Raw genomic sequence first — 12,731 nt, 5'->3', positions numbered from 1 at the left:
CCAATTCCCGAGACGCCCCAGGCTAGGGAGGACTGACACAGGACCGACACGCAACTTGCTGCACAACCTGCTGCTGCATCATGACATCATGTTAGAGCCAAGCGGGTAGTAAAAGCCCAATTCAACAACCTTAATTCAAACAAATCCACCTAACTTCCAGAATTGCGTAAGTTCAGCAGAGCTTGAAAACAAAGGTGTAACTGACAAATGTAACTACAAATGCATCAGCCGCTCCAGTCTTCCATCAGAGCATCTTCTATTTCCCTCATTTTAGTTACTAAACCTAAAAGCTACAGCAGCCAGTTTTCAAGTGAACTAAATTAACTAACGTATGGCTTCAGAGACCACATTGCCCAGGATACTCAGAAGTCCAGATGGGAGAATTTCAAAGCACTGTGTGTTAGAGACAGAGCTTTGTTCCCATCACTGGGCTGGATGAAGGTAATACCAAGCGTAAGCTGCCCCCACCCTCTGCAAACTAAAGGGAAAGGGGGCAGCGGGCCCAGAGGTATGGTTCTGCAGACACGGTGGGCTCCCGCCCAGCACCACGCCCTCTGTCCCTGTGAAAACCACCAGCTCATAGGCCCACCTCAATCCCCTTCGAGGAGGGACACAACCTTGACTATGGGAACAGCGATGCTTCTGGGCCATCCAGGCACTCCAGCCAGGGGCCCCAAAAGCCCATGAACACATGCAGCCCCTTGGCTAGTCTCCCCTACCATACGCAACCGGACCCACAATTTGGCAGACTTTGTTAACGCTCTGAAGAGCTGCCAAAATTCCATTGTGTCTTAAGTCACCACCTCTCTGATCCTCTGGGAAAAGGTCACCATCTGCATATTCAGTAAAATCTCATCCAAACCCTGATTCCTCAGGCTTCAACCCAAAACAATGTTTTTGTTGCCTCTTATTTTAAGTAGTTCCACAGAGCTGAAAATATCCATTCTATCTCTACATCTTTCCTGAATAAAAATCTTTCTGCCAAAGTTCCCTAAGGATTCATACTTTTTTCACCTTTTCAAGTGTATCAAATAAAAACAGCCTTTCCACAGGGCAGCAGCTGGAGTGGAAGTGCTGAAAGTATACCATATTATAGTAATATTTTAGACATCTTTTGGTAGGGGGAGTGGGGGAAGAGGGACCATGAAGGCATCTGAATGAAAACCATCAGAAGCTACAGGCAAATACCAGGAATCATCATTCTAATAAAATCCAGAATAGGAACTTGGCCTGAGGATTTCCCAAACACAGGGTCAGTACGGCAAAGTAAGAGAAAGAGGGTCTTAAAACAGGAAAAGGGGTAACCATGGAGAAAAGCAAAACTTTTCCTACCTTGGTAAACTCAACTCAACTGAGCCACCGAGTTTCCTTGGGAGCTAAGGACACATAAACTAAAGTCCTTCACTCCCCCCAATCTCTGCACAACCCCGGGCTGCCGAATACAGAGAAACAGTTACCACCTCCTGGCTGCAAAGCTCTCTCCCTAGAGACGTAAAAGCGAGATGGTTCAGTTTTCTGGACTCTCAAAGCATCCCCATCATCACTGCTTTGGAGAGCAGGCATCACAGGGTCGGCGACAGGGTAGTTCAAAGTCAAGGATGAGAGGCAAAGCCTGGAGCGATCATTTGCAGGACTCCTGGCCGCCCTGCTTACCCTTTTGTGCCTTTCAACTAGAAACAGGGCAGGGCTGCCTTCCGAGCCAACACACAGCGCCCAGGAGCCAGCAGACTAACAGAGGGCTAAGAGCAAGGCCTGGGCGCTCCCGCAGTGCCAGGGAGGGAACACACCATCACCACCTCCACCACACCACCACCACCAGCATACCCACGGTGAGCACAGGACACGGAGAACTGAGCTTACAGCTGCCCACAGAGAAGCAAGGCTAGATCTAGAAAGCACAAGATGAGGGAAACACGACCAACAGCGAACACCCGAGGGGCAGGGAGCACTAACAGATGCAGTCACGTGGACAGCCGGGAAAGACAAACGCTGGACAGGACAGTCTGCTGCACAGAGCCAGCGTGGCGGACTTACTCATCGCTTTACACACAGCCATACAATAATCCTCAGACTCAAAATTGTTCCTGTTGCCTCCGCAGCCGCCATATATAAAGCGCACGCACTTTCCCTTGGAGAGGTCGAAGTACCAACGGGGCATCACGGCCCGGCAGGGCCCCGTCATCGCCTCCTGGGAGCAGACAGCTGTGTGAAAATGGTCAGATGTCAGCGGGACAGAGGTGGCAGCTGCAGATGTGTCACAACCTACAGAACGCAGGGCTGGGCCAGGAGAGGAAGGCCCGGGGACACTCAACAGCAGGAGGCTAGAGCTGGACAAGCCCTCAGCGCCCGGCTAACTGGCTCACCAGCTCAAGCCAGTCGAAGGCAATACATTGAGGAACTGACAGTGTCTTGTGCTGTCTTGAGGAGATGTACAGGTTGGCAGAGGAATTCCCTATATCATAGCTCCGTGAGCCCACCCTGCTGAGCTGGTCGGTGGAGATATTTGCCTGGTTTGCCTATCGTGATGGGTCAAGGCCTACAGGGAACGCAGGTGGATGGGCTGTGTGACTGGTGATAGTGGAAGCACTACTCCAGCATCTAAAAAGGACGAGTGCACACTTTTATGGTCTCCAAGGTGAATCAATTTCTAAACTCTAAATAACTTCCCCTAGTTGGGTCCTAAATTCTTCAGATCTTCATTGGTTTCAGATCCACAATCAGCGGGAGGTTGTGTGGGAATGGCTCTAGAACCGTCACAACCTTGTGGTTTTTTTTAAACTGGCAAGATGAAAACACTGCTGGTCCCAATCCCTTCCCAGTAGGTCATTCAATTCCACCCTCCCAGTTGCAAACAGCTCTCCAATGGTAAACAGGGCGGCCTACCCACGGGAACCCACTCCGAAAGAGAAGAACCAAGGAAGTGATTTCCATTCCACAGGGTCAGGGCTTTAGCAGTATGGGGGGACGGGGTCCCCCTCAGAAGAGATCATGTTGTCTCTTATTCTCCAGTTAAGTCCTTGCAATGCAGAGAACAGTTCTCTGATTCATTCTGCACTCTCCCTGGGTGTGTCCATGGCAGGCCCTGCCGCGGCCCAGCCGCCACGAAGCTGGCACCACCAGCACCCTGAGGAGCTGGCCTCCTTCCGCGCACAGAAGCCCCGCCTCTCCTGTAACTCACCTGCGGTGAATGCAGCACAACATTCTAAGCAAGCATTTCCCGTATGGATGCTACTGCCTCTGCTCACATGGCGTTACCTTTAACATCGTGAGTCATTTCCTTGGCTGAGATGGCCCCGTCGCTGCTGGGCGCCGTCGGGGTCTCTTCGTTGTAGTCGTCCCCTTTAAAGGTGTCATAGTAGTAGTCTCGGTCTTCCACCACTTCCTCCTCCTCGTCCTCGTCCTCGTCCTCGCCATCCTCATCCGCAGCTGCCTCGGTGAAGTCTTCCAAATCTGCTTCGGTAGGAAATTCACTAAGGGCCACAGCAAAAGAGGAAGGTTAATGCCAGTTGCTACGCACAGCACAACAATGAGTCTGCTCCCTGTTCTGAAACACAAACAGAGACAGGAAGTAAGCTCAGCGTGCCCTGAACTAGGCCGTGAAGGCCTCGGCTGGCTCCGCCAGCAAAAGGGAAGAGCCAGAGAACAGGGACCACGTGGAGCTGTGGAAAGCAGTGCGGCCCAGCGTAACGTAAGGCTGGCAGCCTCCAGCTCTCCCGTGACCGGCTCCAGCTGCCATGGAATGCAGGCTGGCTCAGCTCAGCAGGACCAAGGCAATGCCCCCTTCACCCAGCAGCCCCCAGCCCCCGGCAAAACCATTCCCAGGCTCGGGACAAGAGCTCACCTTTTATAAACATCATAGTCTTCCTCCTCCTCTTCCTCTCCTTCCTCGTCCTCATCTTCCTTTGACACAGCCGACTCCATGGCCTTGGTCTGAGGGCAGCACACGTACTCGGTGCCGTGGAACTGGTCGACCCCGCAGGGCAACAGCATGCCGTAGCTGTACAAGGTCATCCCCTGGGTCAGACAGGCCTGAAAGAGACCCGCAGGCCGACATCAGAACACACCGGGCCTGAGCTTTAGCCGAGAGAAACCCTATCAAATCGCTCTGGGATGCTTCCTCTCAGGGCCAGCGATGTTCTGTCAGAAAGTGTGCTGGTATTAGGACACATTTTGCTTAACCTGCACTAGGGAAACATCTGGACCATAAACAACGAAAGCCCGAAGTTGGACAAAAAGAAGGGAAGGGAGTTTTTTCTGGTAATTATCAAGCAGATAGAGGTCGTCCACGTGCGTTTACACTCATCCCTGGGGAGGGAGGGCACTCCTTCAGAATCTGACCAGAGGGAAACAAGCGACGGAGAACCAACTTAACTACAGAGGACAAGCTAAGGAAGGGGTTTCTCCACTAGAAGAAGGAAGTGACAGCCAATCCTGTCAGCATGTGAGCAGGCCCCGCCCTTCCATAATTGGCCATTTCCCCCCTAAGGCCTTAGGGTTCAGAGGGCCTTCTCGCTGAGTGCATCCTTGCTTCACGGCTTTTTTAATATCCGTAACTTTAGGATCTAGATTGTCAGCACCAAACTTCCCTGTAAAAATACCAACCCTTCTCCCCAGTATTTTTAACTTAGAAGGTACAAGTCATTGCTAACTTTGAAGGGAGAAAAGGAAATTAATTTGAAACCAGGGTGGCTTTGCCATCCGCCCTTTACCTCTTTGACCAGAGTGTGCCAGTGCTGGTGGTTCTCGCACACATCCATCCGCTCCTTGTGGAAAAACTGGCACTTCTCTGGAACCAGCAGAACGTCACTCACAAACTCACCCACTGGAAAAGAGAAGCTTTGTCAGAAGCAAATCTGAGGGTAATTCAAGGGGAAAACAACCCTCACTGCAGATTCTTAATTACAAAGTCAGATGCAGACAGGTGTAGTATCTTTCATCCGCAAAGGCCCACTGAATGCGACACCTCCAAGCAAGCAGCCACAGGAGCTCGACAAGCCGTTAGGCCACTGAGCCCAGGACTGCCTCTCTCCCCGACTCCAAGCCCTCCAGTCCCGGTGCAGGCTGCACAGCACATGAGGCGAATAGGAATAAAGTCCCCTTCCATGTCCGCAGACACACACACACACACACACACACACACACACACACACACAGGTTCTGCCCCCCAGATTTCACATAACCAAAATTCTTGGCCTCTTATGTCCACATTTCTGCCTATTATTGGTTTTGATAACAAAATGTCCAAGAAACTAAGATTGGATGTTCTCCTCAAGTACAGGTAATTCTTATGTTAGCCCTTCGTGGACCTAAAGACACATAGCTCTGAGACTAGCCACCATTGCGATAACTTATTCACATAAGAATCATCAATGGAGAGCTAGTTACAAGGGGAACAGGGTCCTGGCAAGAGAAAACTCTGGAAGACACTACCTTGACCAGGTGACCTGTTTAACATTGCCAATCACAGACAAACTGACGATGTCCTAAAGAAGAACATATTACCTACACAGTCTTTCTGCCAAAACATGTCATTTCAATCTAATCATAATGAAATTCAAATCCAGGGATATTCCGTCAAACAAATGACCTGGACTTTGAATTTTAGGGTGAACTATCATGATGTCTCAAACTTACTTTCAGTTTAACAACAACAAAAAGTATGTGATATGCACACACACCTAATGAGCTGGAGAAAAAATACACAGAGCTGTTTAGAAAATAGGAACCTTACATTTTAGAAATACATGATAAAATATTTAAAGGAAAAAAACGGTATCGGTGATTTGTTTCCAGGTAATTGGGGGAAGGTGGGAATAGGGCCATCCATGAAGTCAGAGTGGCTCATGAATTAATGATTGCTACACACGTGGGCAACAGGGACATGAGGGTTAAGGGTAGTGTTTTCTCTGTGTCTACATATATTTGTAATTTCCATAATAAAAAGCTAAAAGCTTACATATATGTCACCAGATTATCACCCAGAAATTCTGATGCAGTAGGTCTAAGGTGGGATGCACTACTCTGCATTGAGCAAGCATCCCAGGCGATTCTCATGCATCACTGATGTGCTCCCACAGGGTCTATGTGGAAGGAGGGAGAAGTGTAGCAAACACGGCAAAATGCTGAACGTAAAGCAGGATGGTGAGTGCATGGATGGCCATATTATGTTTTGTCTTTTCAGTATGCATGAAACATTTCAGAATAAAGTTGAAAATAAAAACTCTCTTATTTTATTGACTGATTGATCAATTTCAGAGAGGAAGGAAGAGGGGAGGAGAGAAACATCAATGATGAGAGAGAATAATCGATTGGCTGCCTCTTACATGCCCCACACTGGGGATCAAGCCCGCAACCCAGGCATATGCCCTGACCTGGAAACGAACCATGACCTTCTAGTTCATAGGTCGATGCTCAACCACTGAGCCACACCACTGGGCTAAAACTTTTTTATTTTTTATTTATTTAAAAAAAAAAATTTTTTTAAATATATTTTATTGATATTTCGCAGAGAGGAAGGGAGAGGGATAGAAAGCTAGAAACATCGATGAGAGAGAAACATCGATCAGCTGCCTCCTGCACACCTCCCACTGGGGATGTGCCCGCAACCAAGGTACATGCCCTTGACCGGAATCGAACCCGGGACCTTTCAGTCCGCAGGCCGACGCTCTATCCACTGAGCCAAACCGGTTTCGGCTAAAACTTTTTTAAATGCCAGAAATTTAATAATTAACTCCATGCTTAACTGTAAAATAAAGTATCCCTAATTTTATTGACTTATTTTTTTAATTTTCCAATTACAACTTACAGTCAATATTATTTTGCATTAGTTTCAGGTGTACAGCATAGTGGTTAGACAATCATATACTTTACAAAGTGGTTCCCCCATATTTCAAGTACCATCTGGCAGCATACAGTTATTACAGTATTACCGACTGTATTTCCTATGCTGTACTTTATATCCCTGTTACTATTTTGTAACTACCAATTTGTACTTGTTAATCCTTTTATCTTTTCCACCCAGGTCCCACTACCCCTCATTCCCTCTGTCAACCACCAGTCTGACCTCTATATCTATGAGTCTGTTTCTATTTTGTTTATTCATTTATTTTGCTCTTTAAATTCCAGTTAAGTGAAATCATATGGTATTTGTCTTTCTCTGTCTGATTTATGTCATTGAACATAATACCCTCTAGGCCCATCCATGTTGCCACAAATGGTAAGATTTCGTTCTTCTTTATGGCCGAGTAATATTCCATTGTATCGCCTCTTCTTTACACAACTGTCTATCAACTGGCACTTAGGTTGTTCCCATATCCTAGCTATTGTAAGTAATGCTGCAGTGAACATAGGGGTTATCTGTCTACTCAAATTAGTGTTTTGGATTTCTTTATATAAATATCCAGAAGTGGAATTGCTGGGTCATAAGTTCTATTTTTAATTTTTCGAGGAGACCCCGTACTGTTTTCCACAGTGGCTGCATCAATTTGCAAACCCACAACCTGACCACCCAAGGAAAGTTTTTGTGAGCTCTAGTGGCCTTCCCTAGACGATGTCTCTGAGGTAAATAGGGCTGTGAGAACTTAAAAGACCTAGAATAATTGCCTCGAGCAGAAACATACACCTTGCAGAAGCGTTCATACTGGAACAGGGTGAACTGCTGACGGCCTATGGTGAATTCCAAGGTAGAAGGTGACTTGCAAACAGACGCCTGCAATGGACGAGTGAGTGGCTCCGAGACACCAAGGCACAGCTGCTGAGGGCTGCATCTCAAAGCCTGATTGTGCAACTTCCTTCAGGAGGCTTCCCATCACAGCAAACCCCTGTGCTCATCTCCTTCCAAAATAACCAAATGCAGAAACTGCCCTGGGCTTGCAAAGCTCGCTCCTTTTAGTACCGGAGCCAGTCTATATATAAATGTCAAAGATGACTAACTCCTTCCCACAAACACCAGCACATCACCAACTGGATCCTACTTGGATCATCGATTTATTTAGATAAATTTTTATAGGTAAGCAGGAGGCAATTAGTAGTAACGGGAAATAAAATGTTCATTTTGAGGAGACTGATCTGTAACTTCTCACCAAATATACTAAATATTAGTTAAGAGAATCACATTGGTGGGTAATTAAACATGTTCTCAGAAGAGAGCAGAGCTGAATGACTGGACTCAGATGTCTACAGATAGTGTGACCTCAGATGTGATGCAAACATTGCCAGCAACCAACATTCATTCTCAAACTGCTTTCAGGCATCCTAATCAAGACACATCCTTCCCCTCAACCTTGCGAAAACAACAAAAATAGTACCTGAGTACATAGATAAGGGCCCTGGAACATCCAAACCAGTTAACAGAGGCTCCCAGCCAATAAAAGTACACCCTATTTCCCCAGTCCCGTCTCCCCGCCCTTCTGGCTTGCCTATGATTTGGGTTATCTAGGCAGCAATATTTAAAGGGGGTTTCAGAGCTGAAGCTGACCACACTACGATCTCTTTATGGCAATATGTGGTATTTGTTCACCTTAATGTGTATAAAAGGACTCACTGTGGTTACTCCTGGTGAATAAAATACATAAGACTCTCACTTTTTACTGCATTAATTTTCAGTACAGTTTTATGTTAAAAGAATTGAGTACGGTTGCATAACTCAGTGACTATATTATACACCATTAAACCATTATATCTCAACAAACCTACACTTAAAAAGTAGAGAGACTTATTTACAGCGGATATTGAGAAAATTTTAAAATATACTGAAGATAATGGAAATGTAGGTATCAATATGAGCTCACTGTTTTTAACATATGCACATAGATCTAGACAATAGATGTGTGAGCATGTAATGTATATATACATATTTCTTAGCTCTGTCTCCTGAGTGGGCCTAGAAGCAGTAACACTGTAATAGCAGTAAGCACACCTAATGCCCAGATCTTGGTGTCTAAATATTTTCTCCACTAAATGAAACCAGGGCTTCTTGCAGAAATGGCTGAATCCAGGGGTGAGGTAGGGAAAATATAGGATGAGCCTAGAGCATCTTTTGGTACCAGAAAGGAAGCTTTCAAAGAATGACAGGGACATGTAAAAAGACACAGGAACCAGCATGAAGCCCTAACAAGTTTGGTTCAATGGATAGAGTGTCGGCCTGCAGAATGAAGGGTCCCAGGTCAGATTCTAGCCAAGGGCACATACCTTGATTGCAGGGCAGATGCAGAAGGCAACCAATAGATGGGTCTTTCTCACATCAATGTCTCTCTCTCTCTCTCCATCCCTCCCACTCTCTCTAAAAAAAATGAATGGAAAAAAAAAATACATATACAGGTGTATCTCCTCGGGTGAGGATTAACAACAAAAAGGAACCAAATCTGGACAATGAGTCCCTAATGAAATAAATGGTAAGAAGATGGTCATGCTGATTACTAACCAACAGCAGTTCTACCTGGGTACTCTAAGGGGAGGTTGGGTGTGAGAGCGGAAAGACATTAAAATCTATTACTTTTTTTCCCCCCAATATATTTTTACTAGAGGCCCGGTGCACAAAATTCGTGCACGGGGGGGGGGGGGGTGGCGGGCAGGTGTTCCTCAGCCCAGCCTGCACCCTCTCCAATCTGGGACCCCTTGAGGGATGTCCGACTGCCCGTTTAAAACAAGCAGTCGGACATCCCTCTCACAATCCAGGACTGCTGGCTCCCAACTGCTCGCCCTGACTGCCCTCCTGATTGCCCCTAACTGCTTCTGCCTGCCAGCCTGATCACCCCCTAACCACTCCCTTGCCAGCCTGATTGATGCCTAACTGCTCCCCTGCCAGCCAGATTGCCCCTAACTGCCCTCCCCTGTAGGCTTGATTGCCCCCAACTGCCGTCCCTTGAAGGTCTGGTCCCTCCCAACTGCTCTCCCCTGCTGGTCTGATTGCCCCCAACTGCCCTCCCTTGCAGGCCTGGTCCCTCCCAACTGCCCTCCCCTGCTGGCCATCTTGTGGCGTTCATCTTGTGTCCACATGGGGGCAGCCATCTTGTGTGTTGGAGTGACAGTCAATTTGCATATTACCCTTTTATTAGATAAGATTGATTTCAGTGAGGAAAGGGGAGAGAGAGAGAAAGAGAAACATCAATGATGAGAGGGAATCACTGATTGGCTGCCTCCTGCACGCCCCCTACTGGGGATTGACCCCGAAACCCGGACATGTGCCCTTGACCGGAATCGAACCCGGGACCCTTCAGTCCATAGGCCTATGCTTTATCCACTGAGCCAAACCAGCTAGGGCAAAATCTATTACTTCTTAAATGACAACAAGGAAGAGTCAGTATGTCTTTCCTACTACCTCCCTTAAACTTCAGTGATTGGTCCTTCACTAACTTAGGCTCAGGCAACTGTATTCATTTAAAAATAAAAATGAATAAAAACATCTGTCTGACAGATGTTTCCCCTGAAAACCCAAACATCTCAAGGGTCCCGGGTTCGATTCTAGTCAAGAGCACATGCCCGGATTATGGGCTCAGTCCCCAGTGGGGGCGTGTGGGAGGCAGCCAATCAGTGATTCTCTCTCATCATTGATGTTTCTATCTCTCTCTTCCTTTCCCTTCCTCTCTGAAATCAGTAAAAATATATTTAAAAATAAATAAATAAAATAAAAATAAAAAGGGGTAGCTCTACTTACTTAAAAAATTGTACAAATGAATGCTGGTATAAACATGAATAACTGTCTGAATAAATAACATTGAAGACTACAGTATAATGCTTTATGTGTGACAATGCAAAGAAGGTATTAAATGGTTTATGGTCAAACTGTCTTTATGCATTTAATTAATGACATTATCATTTCATTGGTTCTGTGACACACTGATAAATTCAAATGGTAGCATTTGAAAATAAATGCAGTAAAACAAATTTTTGTTGTTGTGTACTGGCTATGGTAGAGGTCTTACCATTATAAAGAGTGTATATTATGTTCTAGGCACTGCATGGTGCTGAGGGGACAAAATAATTAAAGCAAGGTTGGTGTTTTCAAGGAGTTTACAACAAGGTTGGAGAAAGATGCGTACACAGAAACCATTGATTGTACAGTGTGACAGGTGTAATGGCAACAACATGGAGAATTTCAGATATGGTTATCCGGATAGAAAATAAAAGTGGTTCCGTTAACGGAAGCATCCCCCGAGATAAGTCTTAAAGGGAGAACTTCCCAAGTAGGGTTAAACAGAGGAACATCATTCCAAACTACGAGAGCTGGGTGGATGGTAAGTGGCCAGGAGCCATGAGATGTCCATGTTGATGAAGAGCCTGAAGCACAGAAAGGGGCGTTATAGAAAAGTAGAGTTAAGGAAGGACCACTTGATGGAGTTTTAACCCATGCTAAGGAGCTTAATTAAAGATGATTTTTTAAGTGAAGAAGGGCTACTAAAGGGTTTTATGTGCAGAAGAGACAATTCAATCTTCACTTTAGATCAGAAGGCAACACACTGACAACAGACCTGAGGGACAGGCATGGAGGCTGTTGTCACAGCCTAGATTCGGAAGGAAATGAGGGAAAGCTGAGCTAGAGCAGGGGAGTCAGATGGAGAAGGATGTAAGCCAGAGGTTCCCAAACTTTCAAGTCACAGCACCCCTAGGGCAAAAGAATGCCCCAAAGCCAGTGGTTAGGGCGTTAGGCAAACAAGTAAGTACTTGTGTGCTAACACCTTAGGGCCTGCTGGGCCCTACACAACTCTTCCAACGTTGGAATCGATTGGCCACATTCACCCTTCTTTCTTCTATAGTGATTTTGTGTGATGCTGGCCTTTTATCACAGGAACCACAAAGATGAGGTCATAGAAAGGAATAAAATGGCCAGGTGTTGAAACTGTGACTACTCCCAGCTAGTAGTTCACGGGATGTCTGACAGATGTTTCCCCTGAAAACCCAAACATCCCACAATGCCGCTGCTACAATGTCCTGGAGCGCCTCGGTGCACTTAAACATGGACATAAGCCATACTCCAGAGGCGAGAATCAGACTGGCCTGAAAACTGACTGGATGTACAGACAAAGGTCTCCCAGATCTCCAGCTCAGAGTTCTGGGTGGGTCGTGGAGCCATCAAGGGCCATAGAATATACAGGAGGGCGAAGACCAGACAGCAAGGTCTTTAGGGGTAAGAATGCAAAAGGCAGAAATGATTCCAAGTACTATTTACAAATGGTCAAGAATAGTAGTTTGAGAATTTTATAGAGAACGAATGAAACCTCATACCCAGAGATTTCTTGGAGCCAAATGGAATGGAAGAACATCCTTAAACCATATCACAAAATTTTTTCCAAGTCTCACGCTACTGCATGAGGAAATGGTGTTGAGCACAGGCAGTGTCCCTCCTCCCCCTACTGGGTATTTAAAACAAAGCAACTGCCGAAACCGGTTTGGCTCAGTGGATAGAGCGTCGGCCTGCGGACTGAAGGGTCCCGGGTTCGATTCCGGTCAAGGGCATGTACCTTGGTTGCGGGCACATCCCCAGTGGGAGGTGTGCAGGAGGCAGCTGATCGATGTTTCTCTCTCATTGATGTTTCTAGCTCTCTATCCCTCTCCCTTCCTCTCTGTAAAATATCAATAAAATATATTAAAAAAAAAATTAAAACAAAGCAACTGCTATGTATTTTAAATAACGTTATTCAGATGCTGACCCTTCCAGTTATTTTGCTACATGTGAGAATGAGAAAAGCACTATATTCCATTTGCGGAAAGGTTTTAAAGAAGGGAGGGAAGGG

At 46.3% G+C, this 12,731-nt stretch overlaps 1 protein-coding gene across 4 annotated transcripts in view; it reads right to left on the bottom strand.

The window, feature by feature from the left end:
• The window catches only part of APLP2 (amyloid beta precursor like protein 2), a 60,272-nt gene that overhangs the window by 18,271 nt on the left and 29,270 nt on the right, over positions 1 to 12,731 (bottom strand). For 2 of the 4 annotated variants that reach the window (XM_080649767.1, XM_080649768.1), the window contains exons 4-7: positions 4,710 to 4,822; positions 3,842 to 4,029; positions 3,256 to 3,470; positions 2,035 to 2,202 (exon numbers count right to left, since the gene is read on the bottom strand). In XM_080649767.1, the coding sequence (XP_080505893.1) occupies positions 2,035 to 2,202; positions 3,256 to 3,470; positions 3,842 to 4,029; positions 4,710 to 4,822 (684 nt within the window). The remainder of the gene's footprint in view (positions 1 to 2,034; positions 2,203 to 3,255; positions 3,471 to 3,841; positions 4,030 to 4,709; positions 4,823 to 12,731) is intronic. The other 2 variants (XM_080649770.1, XM_080649769.1) reach the window with 1 other exon arrangement.

The sequence above is a fragment of the Plecotus auritus genome (assembly GCF_963455305.1).
Source record: "Plecotus auritus genome assembly, chromosome: 13".
Taxonomy (NCBI): Eukaryota; Metazoa; Chordata; class Mammalia; order Chiroptera; family Vespertilionidae; genus Plecotus; species Plecotus auritus.
Note: the sequence above shows the minus strand (reverse complement) of the source record. Positions and strands in the feature narration are given on the sequence as shown.